General features: G+C 43.5%; 1 protein-coding gene across 1 annotated transcript; it reads left to right on the top strand.

Annotated features, from left to right (window-relative positions):
• Positions 1-13436: 13436 nt before the first annotated feature.
• sox12 (SRY-box transcription factor 12) lies at positions 13437-16074 on the top strand. Its single transcript, XM_072665800.1, has 2 exons — positions 13437-13765; positions 13970-16074. The coding sequence occupies exon 2, from the start codon at positions 14026-14028 to the stop codon at positions 15136-15138; it is 1113 nt and encodes a 370-aa protein (XP_072521901.1). The 5' UTR covers positions 13437-13765; positions 13970-14025; the 3' UTR covers positions 15139-16074.
• The last annotated feature ends 5138 nt before the right edge of the window (positions 16075-21212 follow it).

The raw sequence follows: 21212 nt of genomic DNA, 5'->3' as shown, positions 1-21212 counted from the left end.
TATGTAGTAATACCAGGACAGGCATGAGGAGACGTACTGGTTGCCCATAAAAGCTCGTCTTGGAAATCAATGAAGCGTTGATATTGATTTTGCGCAAATGTACAGAATATGGATTGAGGGCTGAAAACCACTTAGATTCAGAATGCAAATATCTGACAAGCTGTCCGATGTCCAGGAATGCTACAGCGATTGCTCGCTGCGTTTGGGGCAATACAGCAGTTTAAGTGATGCGGTCGTCAATATATATATTTTTTTCTGTTCTGCTTTAGATTTTTTTGGTGCTTGGGGCATTGCGATCATGACCGATGTGCCTGCTGTATATGGGTGCGTCATAGTGGATGTAACAGTTGTCAGAGCTGACAGATGTGATGGAGCCAGAAAACCGTTGTATTATCCCCTGCATTCAATGCATTAAATCACCAACTGCCCCAGAAAACAGGCTGCCTCAGTCTCAACAGGCAGGTGCTCCCTTATGAAGTTCCATACTGTCATGACCAGGGTTCCACTCCATTTACACAGCCACCTATCTAATAGTGGAAATAACCACCCTTAGCAACCCGATTGCTTTGTACCACTCGCTGGAGTCGTCGTTCCCCTCTGGCATCAGTGACCTGTGGGGCTCCACTGTTATGCCGTCACTTTTCACCTGTTACCCTATTATCACGCCCTTTAGGACATCAGTCAATTTGCTTCTTTTACCTATGATGATGGTTCTGCACTCTGCTACAACTGACCAGTGTGCTCGTTTATTAATATGTGCAATAACTGTCACGTGGAATCTGTGACATCCCTGTTCATTCCTAACCAGGGGTGGTCATAATATTCTAGAATGACTATCGTATGACTAAATCAATAGTAAATTGAAATTTTTTTCTTATTATTTTGGTTAATAAACCAAAATACATACCAAATTATTCAAGTGTATGTTTACTGTGTATCTGTACCAATGGAACATGTTTTTGCCAGGTTAAATGTACATGTGCTAATACTTAACTTTAATAAATGCTACATATCTGTGTATAATATTTCCCCCAAATATTTTTTAAATAAGTGTATATTCTTTTATTTATTAAATGTTTTATAGTTATTATAGAGTAAAATATCAGTTTGGTCAAGGTTAATTATAACTTTATAGTTAAACACACACTCTAATGTTAATGGTACACTCAACTACTTTACTAAGCAAGATCATTTTTCATAAGAAGAAACAAATAAATAAAGTTTGATAAATGATAACATTTGGTCCTGAACTTCAAAACCTATGTATTAAGTTTAGCATTAGAACTTAACATGAATTTAATGTGTATAGTGAAAAAGTTTAAAGTGTTATGGAGAACTTTTATATTTCATCATAAATCTCTATCATCCATCTTAACGTTAATGCAGTGTTCTTAAGTTTATTATCATTATTATTATTATTATTATTATTATTATTATTATTATTATAATAAATTAATGTAACAGTGTTTATTCCAGTGCTGTTTCTAATGGTCCATCCATCGCTGTAAGGAGCTTCCCAGGTTTTCCTGTGACTGCAGCAATAAGCTTATTCACTGTTTTGCAAGCATGTTCTCCAAATCATCCTTCCACCGTTCTCTTATTTTCTCAAAGTTCCTGAACATAAAAACCTGTCCGAATGTACAGTGTTCTCCAACTCCAATTCAGCTGAAGGCTTTTCAACGGCCCTCCTGTTATGCAACCCTTAGAGAATTAGCATTCTCTGCCGGCAGCAGGATCCAGGACTTGTTAGAGAACAAGAGGCTCTTGCGAGCAGACAGATGCCGCGAATCAGCAGGAAGAACGCTGGGAGAGGCCGATCCGGCAGCTTTCCTGCCGTCAGATGGGGAACGGGAGTGGCTCAGCAGGCTTTGAGGAGGGGAGATCAAGAGCGCGGGACGACACAGAAGCGGCAGGTCCCACAGGGCCAGGGGGGCTAAAGCTGCTCAGATCAAAATATTATTAAACCATGCTTGGGCTGCCTCGCAGGCAAGGAGTAATTGGTACAGGATTGTGACCCCCAGCGTACATCCCATTCTGAAGCATGGGGACCGAAGCACTGGCTGGAAGTGAAAGGCAGGGGGCTGGAGACTGTTGACAAGCACCCAGCCAAGGAGAGAGGAAAATGTGTCAACACAATGTCAGTGTGTTTCTGCAGCCAGGAACATACCAGGCATCCTAAATCCTTAGAGGCAAAAGGTTTGAATCGGTCCTTAGCGTCACAATAACAAAGCAGCTGAGTTTATAGTACTGCCTGTACACTGCACTGCCCGAGAGCGCCCCCTTTCTTACAGTACATCTTCAACACCCCTTTTTGTTATTTGAAGACAGTTGGAAGTTCTGAGGGACAACGATTCACAGTATAGCACTCCAGAGTTTAACCCAAAACCATCAGACTTCTGGATATTCTCATGATGAGTGCTCTGGATCAGAAGTGTAGGAGAACCAGGAGCTCAGGCCTCAGGTGCCATGGACTTGTTACTTATCCTCCATTCCCTTTTGTTCCCTTCTGCTCTATAGGAATGAAGCCAAAAACTGTCCGCCATGTTGTCATATCTGCAACCAGAGTCTGCGCAGTACAGTCCAGAGGCGGAGCCAAACTCGCCGACTTATTTGGTAGACCCGCCCCGTTCTCTCATTCGTCAGAGACTACCAAACAAGCATAATTTTGTGACCCGACTGAGTGTAATCCAGTAGTGTATACTGGTCGGCAACTCAATCTGAATGGGTTCTGTAGCCAATGAAAACAGCTGACTCCGCCTTCCCACCCACGACCTTAATGGCAGTGCGAGTCTTCTAGCTAACGCGAGGCACGAGTGTTTTGGGGCGTGTTCAGTTCAGTTCAGCAGCAGGTTGGAGTCGTATAGTGGATGATCCCTAGTTGTTTAGTGTGGGATGGATGTTTTTGTAAAATTCAGCAAAACTCAGTGGGGCAGTGTACCCAGATACCCAGTCGTTTACAATCTGCCACCACTGTAAAAGTCCTGTAGTGCACCCAAGGCTTAATGCAAGGTAAGCAATCTCACAGAGAACACACAGAGAGTCGCGTATTAGGGTTCATATTGGGTACCACCCAGAAAACTAGTCGTTGGATTTGCATGGTATTCTGGGAATTGTAGTAGTTAAGGAGTATTGCTATGGTAACTGAGGGAAGGAGGGGCCATGCCACATGTAGAGAGGAACCTATACTCTCGGTCTTTACTCTCTTTATTCTGTATCTCTCTCTGTTCTCACCTCTGGATTTAAAACGACTGAAAATAAACCTGCATTTCACCCAAATTCTGGCTTTAATTTCTTGTTTCAGTTCAGAAATCGTGGTGGATCAGATAAGGGCGATGTGCCGAACTGTGACTTTTGTACCGTTAAAGTGATGATAATTAATATGGAATAATTAATAATAATTCAATACAAGGCTAAGAACTAAATGCTGCTAGTCTAGCCCTTACTGCTGGGGAGAGACTCTTTAATAATGTTACTTCCATTAGTATCTGATTATTACTTTTGTTTACTTGTTGACATTTACTGTTTGTTAATCTAGCTAGCAGAGCAGCCTAGTCTGTGATGTAATTTAGAGCAGTGTGCTCTGAATGACTGAGATGTGTTGGGTTAGTTATTATGTGTATGTGCAGTGCAGTGTGTGTGTGTATGTCATTGTATTGTCTGTCTCTGTAGTGTAGGATTATTGTAAAAACCAACGTATCCAAGCAGCTCAAGCACATCAGTTTAATCCTCTGTATTAGAACTGTTACATTGTTCCTATCAATTGTACAAAAATATATAAATAAGTAATGGTGGTTGGTTGGAGGGGCCCCCTGTGAATATTTGCCTAGAGCCCCAACAGTCTCTGTCTAGGACTGTATGAATGGGGGTGGCCATTTGGCTGGGCAGGGCAGATTTGGAGGTTTAAAGTCTAAAGTCCTTCAGGCAAGAAAATATAATTATCAGAAATGACCCAGAAACCTTTATGGTCACAAATGTCCCAAAAATGATCAAACCTGACCCAGACCTCTGTTCAGTTTTAAATACTGTGTCAGATTAATAGTTCCTTGTTGTTCTAGTGGCAGCTATTTACCCACACTCGTATTCCAGAGCGCACATATGTAGATTATTGGCTCCTCTGTCTTCTCACAGGTCTTGGAAAGATCTCTAAAGAGGGTCTGAAAGAGATATGACCTCATTCAGTCTGTGCTTATTTGCTCGGGAGCTGCAGTTTACTACAGCAGTGAGGGAAACGATGATGAAGGCCTCGCTAAGGGAGAGGAAGAGCTGATGTTGAATGTATTCCAGTCGCAGAGAAACACGGATCTTTTCACTGCGCCATGCAAAAACAGCAAGAGCTCATGAGACATGCTATTAGCATTCCTGAGCATGTAGATAGTCTCAGGCAGATGTTCCTCGACAAAACAGTCCTGACTGATTAAAATTATGTAAATCCATTTTTCTTCTCCTTTTAACCTTTGCAGAATATGTTAGCACAGAGGGCTTGGGGGGTTGAAGGAGGGTCAAAGTGAATAGTAGACTGGGTGCGGCTGTAGTGAGTAAACATAGTATTGGTATCATGATGCTGTTTGGATAAACTGAACTGTTACAGTGGTCCATAATCTTCATCGAATCCCAAAACCACAGCCTGGGGTCCTCAACTGCTCATCAGCTCCTGCAAGGCAAAGTAATAAACATCCTTGAGATCTTTATATTGTATATCGCTAGCTCGAATCCCAGTCATGCTGCTACCCATCGGCAGCCGGGGCACCAAGAGAGCCAGGGTGGGTAAGTGGAACTGGGCACTGGCTGGCACTGGCGTCTGCTGGCCGATGCATCAGAGCGGCGTACACAATGCTTTCCTCTGAGCTCCCTGCTTACCCGGTGAGGTTGAATCGACTGCAGTTCGTAAAAAGAGGTGCTGGCTGGCTGCACACATGTCGGGAGCATTGCATGTGGGGGGCGGAGAATATTTATGGCACTGGTAATTGGTGATCCAAATGAAATAAAACCTGAATAAAACCACACTCTTTAAATGATGCCTGGTAAATCTGGACATCAGGGGGCTGTACCTTAATGTACTGGACTCTGAACAGCATAATGTTTGAGCCCTGAGACTATTATAACAAGGTGGGGGGGGCGTTTTGAGGAGGAACACTGTGCACCCTGTCCTGTCCTTCACTCCGAAATCCCATTTCAGCAGCCTGCCCTCCCTGTGACAGTGTCAAAGCCCGGCCCATGATTTGTTAAGGGGCCCGATGGAAACTCTACATATTCATATTTATCTCGCCCCTTCTGTCAACCTCTATTTTCCGTACCGTTGTTCACTGAAGCCAACTGTCAAAACTGACCAAGGTGAAGCATATGGGGACATGTGCGTCAGTGACCCGGGGGGACCCAATGGGGAGGGGCAATAGCTGTAAAGACAGCGACGCTTGTAGCAAATTACACTGTAAATACATACATTCAGTCACCCAGTACTGCCCAGTACCTCACCAAAGAATATACAGTACTATCCAGTACTTTATTCTATACTATCTAGTACTACACCAAGTACTACTTTACTCTACACTAGTGAGTACTACGTCTAATACTATAGTGTACTTTACTCTACTCTATCTAGTTCAACACCAAGTACTATAAAGTTCCTCAACCTGTACTATCTAGTATCAAATCAAGTACTATACAGTACCTCACTCTGTACTATCTACTACTACATCAAGTACTATCCTTTATCAGGTACTATCTAGTACTACCCCAAGTACTATCAGTTCTTCACACTGTATTATTCAGCTTTACCCTTATTAATATTGTGCCCCTCAGTAATGGCCTTTGTTTTTTTTATTGTTTTCTGTTGTGCCCCATAACTTTACTTTTGTACTTTACTGTATTTGATACTTGTTGGCCCTTTCCATCTCTGTTTTAAGAATTTGATCTGACCATAATAGAGTAGTCTAACCCTACAGTTTAAACAGTTTTGACACATTAAGTAAGTACACTGGGTCATTTCTATATATATATATATATATATATATATATATATATATATATATATATATATATTCTCTATATATATATATATATATATATATATATATATATATATATTTGAGTGTAAGGTGTGCAGATCTGCAGCGACTGTAAGTAGTGCTCACTATTCATGAATAAAGAAAGAGCTACGGGGATGCGGCCTCTTGGCCTTCAGTTTGTGGCGAAGGGGGGGCCTGATTGTCTAAAGTGCTCAGACGCAACCTTTTAAGCCGTTCTCCTGTCACTGCCAATGCACGCAGTCCGAGTTGCCTTTATTTATTTTATTTTATTGCCCCACTTAGATGCTGACCCCGGAGAGATGTCTGACCCCCGGAATCCCTGGCCCACTATTGGACGGCAGAGGGTCTGGAGCGGTTCGGAGCTGATCACAGAGCAGCTGGAGAGGCCGGCAGCAGGAGGAGGGACGTTCTCACTGACCTGCGACTCAGCACGGGTGAAGTAATGCTTAAACTGCAGTGCATCTGCTCCTCTGGAAAAGCCCCATCCCAGTGACATGCTTCTGGTGTGGTGTGTAAAACATCTCCAACATTAATGGAAACACTAAAAACATGCTACCGAAGCGTCAGCAGACAGGGCCTGCTTGTTTACCAGCGATGCAAGCTGTTTTCTAATGCTTTTATTTACCATATGCCAATCCAGCTACAGCAGAGACGGTTCTAATTCTCCATTAAGCACCACAGTAAACACCATAGAGACTGCTGACATGGATTTTTTTACTGTTATTGGTGTGAAGACAAGAGTCAGAAAGCATCAACGAGGCATTTTTACTGTTGTCCTAACAAAACCATGCATCTCCAAAAGGAGACGATAAACCATTTCAGACATTAATGTACGTAGTCATAATATACATTTCTTCACAAGGTCAAAATTATACATATAGGATCAAAATACACACACGCTTAGATTACTAATTTCACATAATTAGATTGTCCAACACCAAGGACCTCAGTGCAGATCAGAGAAGGATGATCGTTGATTTACATAAGTCAGGAATGTCTCTTGGAGTCGCTTCTAAACAACTGCAGATTCCAAGATTATCAATCAGTTGAAAAAGCTGTACATAAGTACAAGTTATTGGGAGGTGTAGCCACTTCTCCAAGGTCTGGAAGAAGAAACTCAACTGAGGTTTGAAATTAGGAACAACCCAAGGACCATCAAGGCACAGGCCTGTCGTGAACTGGAAGCTGTTGGAACATTCGTGTCATTGTCCACAAATCATGATGGCCTGAGAAGCTGCCATCCAAAAATGGAGCACCTGCTTTAACAGACAGCTTTAAGCTCAACCAAATATGATATATAACTATTCAGCATGGTGGTTAGGCACAAAGTGGATGGAATAAAGAATAAGGAGGACTACCTCAGAATTTTTCAGCAGAACCTCAAATCATCAGCTAGACGGTTAAAACGTGGACATGATTGGGTGTTCCAACAGGACTTCAAACACAAGGTCCATCCCAAAGTCCTGACCTCAACCTTATTGAAAATCGTATTGGTTTTCTGTATCAGAAAACCAACAGATTTGATTGAACTCAACCCAATTTGCTGAGAGGAGCGATCAAATATCCAACCAGAATTCTGACAGAAGCTCGCTGGTGGCAACGAAAAGTGTCTTGCGATGGGACATTTAATCAAAAATTAGGTTTGTGTATTTTTGCTGATGTATGTATAAAGTTGACCCTGTGTGAGATTTTATTGTCCAACTAGACAATAGAATTGAAATGCAGACTGTGTGGTCCTAAACAGGACACCTGACAACCCACTAAAAGTATTCTCTTAAAATGTAAAGAAATCAGCACAGCAGGCAGGAGAGGAAGTTTCATTCAACCATTTGGACACAGTCAATGTCTCTCGTCTTTCACTAACCCTCACCTCTGTCCTGAGTCCGGCCTACTTGTCTATTCTCAGAAATGGATGGCTGTGGATGTGCCGAGGGGGGTTGGGGAGCTGTCCTCAAGGGGTCAGAGGTTGTCGTCTAGGAGTTCACGTTCATTTCTCCTGCTCTTGTCTGCTGTCGGACAAGGGGCAAAGGTCACTGGCGCAGGAGGAGGGGGCGTTGCTAAAATCTTGAGCCGCTCAGCTGTCTAGCAGTGCACGGGAGGAGGTAATCTTCCCCACACACACACACACACACACACACACACACACTCACACTCACACTCACATATACACACTCGTATTACAGCACCCCCCACCCCAGCAAACCACAGGCCCACCCCTGACCTTTGAGGAAAAGCAACGAATCACTCGTACTCAAACAAACTTGGCTCTGATTCAGGAGCCTAAAATAAGCACTTTGTTACCTGACATAGCTCTGGCAAGTCTGCTGTTACAATATGATACATGTGGGCAGATTTACAAGGGCAGCAGTGGAGGACACTAATAACCTGACGTGATGCGTAAGGCCGAACGGGCAGAACAGCTTGGCTGTTAAAACCTCTAAATACACTCAAGAACTGGGTTTATGATGTGTGTAAAAGTCATGTGGAAGTGCAATCATATTAAGCTCTATATGGGTTTGGCAGTCCATGTCTGTGACAGTGCAAGAGCAAGATGAATGTGGTGTCCTCTGTAGCAGGTCTCCTCATTACAACATATCCAACATAAAAAGTTTGCATGTCCAACTCCGAACTCAAATAGTACTCTCACAGCTGAAGACGAGCGGCATCTGAAAGGCCAAGGCAAGGCCCAGGTGATGGACCAGACTTTCCGCTCATTTTTATTTATTATTTAAATGTATTATATTTATAATATAATTATAAAGGTTTTGACACATACCCTTCACTCCACAGACACCTATATATGGGAACTGAGCTGCAAAAACAGACTTTTAAATTCTTTAATTTAACTTTTTTGGGGGATGTCAGAAAATCCAACTCATTAACATACTTGTGGTTGGTGTGGTGAGACTAGGGTTAGATTCCCGGTCTGGGTGACTATGCTGCGCTACACCAATAAGAGTGCTTGGGCAAGACTCCTAACACTACGTTGGCCCTGAGTAACCTTGTAAGTCACTCTGGATAAGAGCGTCAGCTAAAGGCCATAAATGTAATGTAATATTTATATATATGTGCTGGTCTATTCAGCCAATAGCAGTTTAGGTCCTCCCTTTTATGTTAAAGTAAGTGATACAATGTGTTTCAGCTCAGACTGCTTTTTGTATGAGACAGCCAATCAGAGCAGAGATAATTTACATACAGTGGTAAACAAGAGTTTTTGCAGCCTTGCTCAACATTTCTGTTTCTGGGAATAGTTAGGTGAGTAGAAGATGAACTGATGTTCAAACAGGTCAAATATTAAGCATTTGAAGGGATTATTTTGTCTATGCAAAAGTTTTAGTAGCCAAGAGCTCCTCTAGGCAGCTGCCTGGGAATTATTATAAAATAACTGATGCTTACAGAACAGGAGAAGACTATAGGAAGATGCTAATTTGTTAAGTTGCTAATGTAATTAAGAAATTGCAGATAGCAGGAACAGTGAAGGTCTATTCTTAGAGAGAACTCCTGCTAGAAAGTTCTGCTAGACAGGCAAATCAGAAGCCCTGCTTGACTGAAAAAGACTGGTGGAGCAGTGGCTTACTGTACTGGACTCCTGCACTGACTTCCCCGTGTCCTCACCACTACGCTCCACTATGTTTTTTTTGTTTTTGCTGTATAAAGGATGTCTCACATCTACACTGAGTCAAATTCATGTTTTTAGTTTGAAATGACACATTCTGAAAAAAAAAAAAACATTTACATGAAATTTCATCTTTTTTAAAAACACTTCATAAATATACAATATCACTGAAGGATCAAATTAATAGAGAACAGCAGAAATGATGGCTGCTCTATTGAAGTAGTCCAGAAAGGCGTTAATGTAGACTGATCAGGATCTGTCAGTCACAACCTAGGGGAATAAAACAGAACGATTATAGACATTTAATAATATTTACCATCTGCCATCATGTTAACCTCAATCAGAATAATGAACATGTACATTGATATAATAAGGATTAACATAGTATCACAATAATGAGATAAGAATAATGGCAGGTGTGATATCATATATTCCCTGAGTGTATAATTTCATATATATATATACAGAAGAAACAACAGAAAAATGTTTGTATGTATGTTAGCCCAATAAATCAGTTATCATAGCATGTATGGCTACTCAGCTATATGTTCCATTATAAAAGACACTAGATACTGCTGCAGTCGTTTTCAAACCCCGTAACGTCAACTGTCTTTTTTAATAGAACATATTGGAAGTCTTTTTATAAAGACTAATATACTTAGAGCCTGTCCTGCTCTAAGCCGGGTTGATGTGTCAGTCTTGTTTTGTAAGTGCAGGCAGCGCAGAGATCAGGCCGTGCACTCCTTCCATCGCCTGCTAATCCCTGAAAGATGATCTACACAGCGTCGCTCCAACGCTCGTCCACTGGAGAGTCCCCGTCCTTATCAGCCAGACAGCAGCGTAGACTCCCGGCCTGCTCAGGGGGTCCAATCCTCCCTCCCTCCAGCCTCTCTGTAATTAGTGGATGTGTCTAGGGCTGCCTGGGGATTTGGCCTGGGCATGAACTAGGTCGCTGGGTGATATTTGGTAGTGTTTTTTATTTTGCCACCCTCCCCTTCCCCCCTCTTTCCCCTCTCTCTCTCTCTCTCTCTCTCTCTCTCTCTCGCTCTCTCTCTCTAGCGCTCTCGCTCTCTGCCATGTCAAGCTAATGTCAGTTTTATTTGTCAAAGGGAATATGTTTGACATCCGCCCAGTGGCCTGGATCATTATGGCCAGGGCCAAGGAAGGCCGCCGAGAGGTCTCGCCAGTCATTATAGGGTCTGGGGCGAGTTTGACACTGTGGTGAATGTGCAGCATGCTCACTTATTCGATGTCCTCATTTTCTTTTCTTGCTTGCTTTCTGCTGAATCAGAGAATCAGTCAAGACGGAGATGATTACACGAAGGCCCGGCCCCGCTCACACATCACAGCTACATGACTCATCTAATGCATGACCTTATAGAAGTACATAATTTGGCAGATGGAAAAGATTTTGGACACTCGCCCACTAAATGGAAATGTGGATCCTGTGAAAATGCAAAGCTTGCACTTCAGCTTGCACGTATCCTATAGCTGGCCTTTATCGACTGTTAAATGTGTATCACCGTTATTGGCACTTTCGTGACAGTGGCTTAATTAACTGTTTTGGGGCATATTCGCCATGCAACGATGCAACGGCATATCGATGCAACTGTGCTGTCACTATGGATTAGTTGACATATTTCACAGAGCCATTAATGGTCCTGCCTATTGGGATAATGAGACTTCATTCCAATTGTCCATTTGCTGGCTAATGTAATGATGGCTCCTGCTAATGTCATACCAGGACACGAGGCTCATGCTTTCATACTTTCCTTCATCTACTGGGCAGGATATGAGGCTCTGCATATTGGATTTTGCTTTTATACTCCCCATGCTGCTTCATTGATATTCCTGCTTAAAAGGCTTCATCAGATCAAAATGTGAAGCTTGCAGTGAAGGCCTACTTTATGTCTGAGTTAAATTGTGGTTAAAACTGCTTGAATCACCCTTTTACAAATCAGTCCACCCACAGAGTCCACTGTAGATACTTTGTAGTTGCTCATTTTGCCCAAAAGTTGCCCTACCTTTACGGTTCCTTAAAAAAATTAAATTAAATCTACTCAAAACTACACAAAGGTTCTTTAAGGAAGCAAGTGGTTCTCAAACTGGTCCTTAGAGACCTAACGATTGCATATAAAGAGCAAAAATCTGGACCGTTCCTAATACGTCTTTGGGAGGACGTCCCAGAAGAACCATGCTTTGTTTTCTAAAGTAGTCAAGGACCTCCAGATGATCCAGATTTTTCCTCCAACCTTACTTGCAACATATAGACAGCAAAACTCTGAATAGTCTCTGAGGTCTGATGTGTGGAGTATTTTATGGAACGTTTTTTTGGAAAACAGTGTCCCAGAATAAAGATGCTTGGTTCCCTAAAACAGTTGCATCCTCGGGAGTCTCGTCCCATGTTTTGGGACATCCTTCTAAAAACACTTTTGTTCTCTAAGACAGTCCAGTCATCAAGGCTGACAATAAAGTCATCAAGGCCGACTGTCTTTTTAATCCAACCCAACTTGCAACATATCTGGAATCTGCAACATATCTGGAGGTCTGGAATGTTTTATGGAACAATTTTTGGGGGGAACAGTGTCCCAGAATATCCATGCTTGGTTCTATAAAACAATCTCATCCTCAAAGATCCCTACACAGTCCATATTTTTGGTCCAACCTAAATTTGTCCCACAGAGACAGCAGAAAAAATCTGGACAGTCTGGGGAGCTCCGATGTCTGGACTGTTTTAGGGAACAAAAAGTGGTTCTTCTGGGACAAAAAAAAACTTTTTGTTGCCTAAAACAGTTGTGTCCTCAGGGATCTCCGGATGATCCAGATTTTTGCTCTAACCTAACATAGAAAAGCAGAAATCTGGACCAGAAATCTGGATCCCTGAGGTCGGGACTATTTAACAGAGCAAAAGTGATTCTTTTAAAACATCACCTTCCAAAAAATGTTTGGTTCCCTAAAACGGTCCAGTCCTCAGGGATCCCCAGACGGTCCAGATTTTGGCTCTCTATATGTTGCAAGTTGGGTTGGAGCAAAAATCTGGATTGTCTGGAGATCCCTGAGGATGGGACTGCTTCAGGGACAGGACTGTCTAGAATCCCTGAGGTCTGGACTGTTTTAGGGGACAACATGTGACTCCTCTGGGGCATTATTTCCAAAGGTTTGGGGCATCTTTATTTTTAAGAGTGGCAGAGATTAAAAATATGGTTTCAGAATATTCCTGAATGACAGACGTGCAGTGAAGTGACGCTGAACTGAAACTGTTAATGTTGATGTTTACGCTGTGGAGAAGCTACGGTCGGTCTGTAGAGGTCCAGCTGTATGTGTCTGATGTATAATGCAGGGTCCCAGTATGAGTGTCTGTGGTGCACTGCAGTCTCCATCACGATATTTCAAATTATATAACTCAGTTATATCACACATACACACCAGATCATTCTCAATGTGACTAACTGTATGAGCTCAAATCTCTTATCTGAGGTTCTGATTAAACTTTCAGTTTTCTGCATTTCGTGTTACTACCTCCTCTCTTACTACTTCTCTCTCGCTCTCTCTATTTCTCGCCCTTTTTCCAGCCTGCTGCTGTCGCTGTGCCTCACTGCATGGAAACTTTCACCCCCCTTCCTTCTCTCTCTCTCTCTCTCTCTCTCTCTCTCTCTCTCACACACACACACACACTCACACTCACACACACACACTCACACACACACACACACACCATGGCTCAGAGTGGTGGGTGGGAGGGGAGGAGTCTGTGTCTGGTAAGGTTGAGCTGTTTACAGTGTGGGTTTATAGAGCAGCAGACGGGGGGCCGTCCCTACAAAGAGGGAATAGGGGAGGAGAGACGGCAAACAGGGATAGAGAGAGAGAAAGAAAGAGAGAGAGAGAGAGAGAGAGAGAGAGAGAGAGAGAAAGGGGATAGGGACTGCTAGAGAGAGGGTCTGCATGCGTTCTGTGTGGGACAGGCTTGATGGAACTGCATGCAGACACTGGAGCACCTTTTTTTTCACTGCCTTCTATCACAGCTGCTACAGTGCAGCCCATGTCTGCCTGAGGAAAGGACCAGCCTGAGCAGGACTGTGCTCTTTAGCAGCCAAAGGAGCGCACTGTCCAGGGCTTGCTTGCTGTAAGTACTGCATCTTCCATACAGCACATCATTGCATGTCTTAGTTACATTAGTTCCTGTTCATGTGCTAATATCAGAGATCAGGCAAGGATGTTGCATTGGTTAAGAAAAGACTTTGCTGACTGAAATGTGGACATTCTTTTATAAACTCTCTAAGAATTGCTCTCTAAGAGGAACCCTAAAATGTGCCTTCCCTTCTTTTAGGGCAAAAGCAGGCACTAATAAGAGACTTTAATGCATCTTACTGTGTCTAGTCATGGATGACTCTAGAGACACTTCTGAGTAGAGCGTGCCCCTGCATCATGGTTCAGCAAAAATTCTCTACAGCCATGGACAGAGATTCAAGCCGAGAGGTGTTCGTGGGACTGGGAGCCGGGGATGCTGATGAGGTGTTCGGGCACGTCCCGTCCAACAAAGATCCCAACTGGTGCAAAACTCCCACTGGGCACATCAAGAGACCCATGAACGCGTTCATGGTCTGGTCCCAAATCGAGCGACGGAAGATCATGGAGCAGTGGCCTGACATGCACAACGCAGAGATCTCCAAGCGCCTCGGGAAACGCTGGAAACTACTCCCAGACTACGAGAAGATACCCTTCATCAAGGAGGCAGAGAGGCTGCGCCTGAAGCACATGGCTGACTACCCCGACTACAAGTACCGTCCCAGGAAGAAGAGCAAGTGCTCCACGCCTGTCAAAGTTGGGGACAAGCTGCCATTGAAAGCCAACAAGTCCCATTCAGGTCGATCTGCCAGTTTCACCAGCAAAGGGCTCAAAATCAAACCCAACTCCTCCAAACACAAAGTGAACTTCAGTAGCAATAAACACAAGAGCTACAGCGAAAACATGAGTGATGATGACACAGTGGATGTAAACCTGGCGAGTCCAGTGACCCCGCAAGACAACCAGAACCAGACAAATCTTGTTGTCCTCCACCAGCAGACTTCCATTCCCCTCAAGGACCAGCAGCCCATTCCTCAACTCAGAGTCAAAGTGCCCACCTCACTGTCCAGCAATCTCCAGAGTCCCTCCTCGGACACCGGTTCTCAGGCACCTTCAGAGGCCAGGACGTCTGAGCCACGGGGGTCTAATTCCGGAAGATCTTCTACGCCGACGTCCATCAGCTCCTCCTCCTTCGTGTCGTCGACTTCTTCAGATGAGGAACTGGACGAGGAAATCTTGCATATCATATCCAACACAAACTTTGACAGCATGCCAATGGACTGCTCCACTCTGGACAAGGACTTTGAAGCATTTCACGCCAACTCAGGATCCCACTTTGACTTTCCCGACTACTGCACCCCAGAGGTGAACGAGATGATTTCTGGGGACTTGCTTGTACCAAGCATCTCAGACCTAGTGTTTACCTACTAAGGTCGAGTCCAATGTGATTATGGTTGGGCAGACATGTCTGCCAAAGCCAGTGGTCTTGAACATGTTAGGTCCATGTCCCTGACCTTGGACAATTTCTTTTTCTCCCCCCCATTGTTTTGTTTCTCCATGAATTCCGTAAGTGCTATTGCTTTTATTTTCCAAGCATGTCACATCTTGTTGAGTTAGGAAAGAACAGCATGGGGCTCTGCAGAGTACTTAAGTGGAGTTAAATATTCAGACGCTCAAGACCCGGTTTCAGACAAAAAGCAGACATTCCGCTGACAACATAACATCAGGTCAAGAAAAGGTCACAGGCAGCGAAGGTGTAATTCCTTCTGACAGGAGATAAACTTCCAACAAGTCTGAAATATTCCAGGGTTTTGTCAGAAAGTTTAGAAACATCATTTAAAAGTCACTGGATGTTTGAACGCTGCAGGGAAGCAGCACAGCCGTGATAGTGCCAGCCATGCATCAGTATTTATAAACCACACAGCACTGCAAATGTCATGCCTGTTCATAACAGCATTACTGTCCCACGGACGTATCAATCCACTGGCTCCACTTCTACCGGAAGACTCTACCTATTTGCACAAGAAATATCACAGAGTAGGCGTCTATTATTACAGTATTGTGCACTGGCGGCATTAGCAATCCGAATGGATAAAGAGCTAGGCTGAATGAGAAGCTGTCTGTGTGAAGCTAATTAAAATCTGCAGCACTTGACAGGCATATAGTATGGTGGAGCGTCAGAAAGCCGCCAGACTAGATCACTGCTGAGAAGTGGCAGGCGGCTGGCATGGAATTGATCTCCTGCTCTTTAATTAGGTAACAGCAATTTCATCACCTCGCTAATGCCGCAAGACGTGAGATGCTGGCGTCACTGAAAGGCAGCCCTGCGCTATCCGCGTGCGGCCATGTGTGCCTGCTCTCAGGCAGGATGGGCTGCGGGTGATGGGGACTAGGGGTTTTGGGGGTTACGGTAAGGGGAGGGCGGGGGGTTGGGGACCGTTCTTTCTGGGAGCTGTGCATCTGTCCATGCAGGCGGCAGTCTTTGTGCAGGAGCGTCAGGGAGGGGAGGTGAGGGGGTTTAGGATGGTGGGTGGGTGGGTGTGTGGGTGAGGGGGGTGGGGTGGTGGGGGGGACTGCCCTAGCTCTGCAAAATGCATGTCATGTCTGCAGTCTGGCTGCAGCTGCCCCGATCAGGGTGAGAAATCTGCATCTGCCAGCTGGCCCCATTGACTCTCTCAGGGATCGTTTGTCTAGGTCCTAGTGCCTCCCGTAGGTAATTCATCTGTGATGATTCGTGCGCGCGTGTGTGTGTGTGTGCTTTTCTCTCGCGGCCGCTCTGTCCTAGAGCAACCGACTGAAGCCGGCTGGGGTGACTGAGTGCACTGCTTTCTTGCTGCTTCTCTAAACAGGACTCATCCCTACCACCCGACGCCTAAGCTCATTCATTTTAGCACCGTAGGTTCTCAGCAAGCTCGGCCACGTTTACCTCCCACCATCGGCTGTCACAGATAGCCAACGAACCCCGCAGTTTGATCTTACGTAAACCGCTGATCCTCCTACGATGCCTGGCACCCCTGCGAAGATGCGGCCACATGGTGGTGCAGCAGCAGAGGCAGCAGTGAAGCGAGGGAGCTGGGGACACCCAGTCGAAGTGATCGCTGTGTGCTAGCTTTCACATTAACCTCATTTACTCGGGTTGCATAACAACGGTTTGTGCCGCGCCGTCCCCTGCACACCCACAGGACCGGTCTTACTTTTCTGTCTTACTGTGCTCGTCCCGCCCCACCCCCTCCCGTCCCCTTGCAGAAAACAGCTGATGGGCCTACTTGTCTGGCCAGCTTGAACTCTAATCAACTGTATGACCATCACCTTGTCTTTTTGGAATCCTGCAACACATTTCCATTAGTCTCAGTGCTCGGTGTGATTGTTTGAAGATGTCACATCCATGGTGTAATGTTATATTGGTTCAAATAATTCAGGTATCCAGGATGTGAACCGAGAGAGAGGAGAGTCTAATGTGAGGGGACAGGGCAAGAAGAAAAATGCATGATCAGAGGCCTTCAATCACCCTTACTATATAGATCTATTTTGTCCACTGTGTAGAAGAGGAACAGTTTGCCTTTACTTATATGTACAGTAAGAGTAGATGTAGGCATGGCATATTTGAAGTGCTCAAAACATTAGAAATACTACTAGAACCCCAGCAGTAGAAACTGAGTCCATGATACTAGCAGTTAACCTGAGGCATTTGACGTGTTGTCGGACGGAAACGTGTTCATAAATGATGCAAAATGCTCAGTGGTGTTACGAAACAGCACTCACACTTGACCTGCTCAAAGCAGGCGCTACAATGTGACCTAAAAAGGGATTTATGAATGGATGTATAAGAGGACTTCTGGCTAAACCTATCAGGGAAAGCGTTTTTTTTCACCGTATCTCACGAGCGGTGACAGCTGACGCCTGTGCGTTAGAGATGCTCACAATTAAATCTGTCAATCAAGCTGTTCCTCATGCGCCTATTATATATGCGTGGCATATATAATATGCAGACTACACACACTGAACCGATACAAGAACCAACACCAGCAGTTATCAAAATGGACTCAGGACCTTTAACATCAGCTCACTGTGGAACTGCATTGACCCTGTTTTGATTTCAGCCATTACTTAGATTCTCATGGACATCATCAACTAACTGTATGTAGCAACGGACGTCAATTTTGCAAAAGACAGACCTTTTAAAAGTGAAACCTTTCCAAACAACATGGTGCAGTCTTTCAAACACAGTTTATTTTTTGTTTTTCAACTGTAAATAAAACATTTATTTAATCATTAACAAGATGTTAAAATGAGGGTTTCTTAATAGGGGAGATATTTGTAGTGACCTTACCAGCACCTCTGGATTTATTTATTCAACAACTTTATTTTTTGAATTATTTAATATATTGTTTTGTATTGTTTCTGATAGCCTCATTTGTTTATTTATTCAATATTTTAGCAAGAGTGCCAGAAAAAGGGGGTAGACACTTCACAGATGGGCTCAGGCAAATTAGTGTCAAATTGATAAATGCAAAAAGCTGTATATAAATGAACCCGTGTTAAAAAAAAAAAGAAAAGAAAGGAAAACCCATCTGGTCCACACTTCCTACTCTGGCCTGGCTCGTGATGAATAGCATTCTGGGAGACAGAAACGCAAGGGCGATGCTAATTTCGCACAGGCCGGACTTGGCTCCGCTCAACCTGTCATAAAAAGAGAGCGGATGGTACAATTTCATGAAACGGAGCGTCGATCAACCGGAACCTCACCACATTGAGGCTCGCCTCAGCCCGCCTTACAGGCCGCAGAGTCAGTCTGCTCCTCAGGGTCTCACTGGTCATTCAGTTTCTTTGCACCATGCCCAACGTCAAGGCTGGCAAATCAAATCCAAACGGGGAGGGCTGGTCAATTTGCTCACAACACTATTCAGGACTTTAGATATCATGCTGTCAGTAACCAACACCAACACCAACACTCTTAAAAGTAAAGGACCGTGCTTCTCAAACTGGTCACAGTCCCTCAACATTTATGCTTCAACCCAACTCACAACACATGGGAGGGTGGAGGAACCATGTAGACCATCTGGGGGACCTTGGGGACCTGTTTGAGAAGCTCTGCTCTAAAGAACCTTCCAGTGGTTCAAGTGGTTTCAACTGTTGAAAAGAACCCCATTCTTTAGGGAATGCCTTTATTATTGAGAGTGTACAGTATGACCACATTGCCTCACATGATGGTATGCATTGTTTACAGGTTCCACAGGTTTATTTTCTAGATGTTTTTAATAGAAACGTTTGAACGTTTGTACATCTTTAGTATACTTATGCTCTGTTTCTGAACTCTGTACTTTTTCCATGCTACTGATCAACAAGATCTGCCGATTTCGAACATTTTCATCAGTGTGAGACAACTACCATGGCATATAACAACAGCTACACATCTGTAGCACATAAAAGACACCACCTGGTCACTGGATAAACCAGCGTCCTCATCAATATGAATATGGGGGCTTAAAAACAGCAGCGCCATTATTTTTAGAACACCATATCATGACTTGTGGACTCTGTGAATGCCTGACACATGCTCCTTCAGCACATCAATACCCTGAAGTACTATCGGGATACGATTTGCTGTCCCAGCCTGTAAATCAAGAGTGGCCACTCTTCAGACCTGAATGTGTTCAGTACCCAGCGTTTCTCACCAGAGCTTTGGGTTCCTGTATTGTAAATGTGGGTGTTTTTTTGTTTAGTAGGCCTAACGTACACCAGCATCAACTCCAAGCCACCACATGAAGCTAAGCAGCTGCTTATCCATTTTTCTTGTGTGGACTTTAATCAATCAGATACACATTCTGCATGTGCAAGAGCTACAGCAGCAACAGGAACGATGTAGAAACTCCACGAAACCAGCCTCACACTAACACAAGCTGAAGTGAGGGAAGCTGGGTCCATCTGTAGCTTTAAGAGAACAGCCCATGCAGTGAGATGTTACTGCACTGATCTACTCTCAGTCTTATTTTCTATACTCTCTTGATGAGGACTACTGCACTTATATGTCTTGTATGACTTTTTTTCTTGTTGTTTTCTAAATCTGTCTGTTAAAAAATCTTTTTGTGCAAAAACAGCTGGAAGATAAGAATCTTCTTCATCTCAGTAGATCAGTTTTCCACATGATTAGCATTGTTTATCCTCATGTGCGTGCGTGCATCTGCCTTTTCAGTCAGCTAGACTGCGTTCCCATGTGTCTGAAGGTGGGTTCTGTATGTGGGCAGAAATGAAAGCGCTTTGCTGTACATAACAGCGGTAGATCTGAGCATTGCAGTTTTCACATTTTGAATACAGCTATACGTCTCGTATAGTGTTGTACATATATAGCGCCCATTAATAAACTAGCTACTTCAGCATACATATGGCCTTGCTGTGTTTCTGTGCAAATGTATATAAAAACCTTGTCTCTTCATTTTTGCTGTTTTTCACTTTTTGGACACAGTTGGCAGTTGTTCTTTACATTGTCTCAGAATTTCATGACGAATGGACCAATAGAAATGCTCCAAAATGACTTCAAATAAACTCTTTTTACATCGACGTCTATTGAAAGTTAAGAAGGTTTTTCCTTCTCCTGTAAAGCTGCAGTTTTGTTGTTTTTCTTTGTGACAGTGATGACATACACATACACTTACACCAGCACAAATACATGACATTACTGACATGTTTACTGCTCCTAAAATCTAAAATACTGCTCCATTACATCCATTAAAAGTATTGTAGGTAAAAGTAGTTTAACATGCTTGCTGTTTAGTGTGTACCTGTGGGTTCCTCCCACTGCATCTCTGACGTTTCAGAGTTTCAGAAAGGATGCAGATGTTCTTGTGGTCAGGGCTCAAATGCTACAGAGGCTGTTGCAATCATGTCAGTGACAGCGCATATAGCCTATACACACACACACACACACACACATATATACACATACACATATACATACATATATATTTATATACACACACAAAAACACACTTTTCCTCCATTTTCAGGTACTTCAATTAATATTTGTTAACCCTTCTTGAAAAATGAAAACATTTGAAAACAGTAAATCCCTATTATACTATCATCTAAAGAAGACGATATTTTATATCTCCATTAATATGAAAGATTTCTCAACTAGAAGAAGAACCATTTGGCTGAGTGACCATTTTACTAACCTATGGATGCTTGGTGACATCAACTGACCTATTAATAACTCTACAAACATGCTGGTTTACTGCTAATGGACAAACTTTGTATCATTTGGAAAAGTCTTTTTTATATAATCAATAATTTCTCACATCACACCACCACAGTATAGGTTAAGAGTAGCCTGGCTTGATATCAGCCAACTCAAGTTTAGTGCCCAAATGTTGTTCTTTAGTTTAGCACTGGAGCTTCAGTGCTAATGTTGCTAACAAACACTACAACTCAACAGTTTTATCACCCAAAGTCTTTTGTGTAAGTTTTGGTCAACTGTGGAAATGAAAAAACTTCACTGTGCAGCTGAA

Source organism: Salminus brasiliensis, chromosome 21 (genome assembly GCF_030463535.1).
Source record: "Salminus brasiliensis chromosome 21, fSalBra1.hap2, whole genome shotgun sequence".
NCBI classification, from domain to species: Eukaryota; Metazoa; Chordata; class Actinopteri; order Characiformes; family Bryconidae; genus Salminus; species Salminus brasiliensis.
This window is presented reverse-complemented; position numbering and strand designations above follow the sequence as displayed.

Coding starts and splice junctions, on each gene's coding strand:
- sox12 (XM_072665800.1), top strand. CDS start 14,026: ATGACTCTAGAGACACTTCTGAGTAGAGCGTGCCCCTGCATCATGGTT.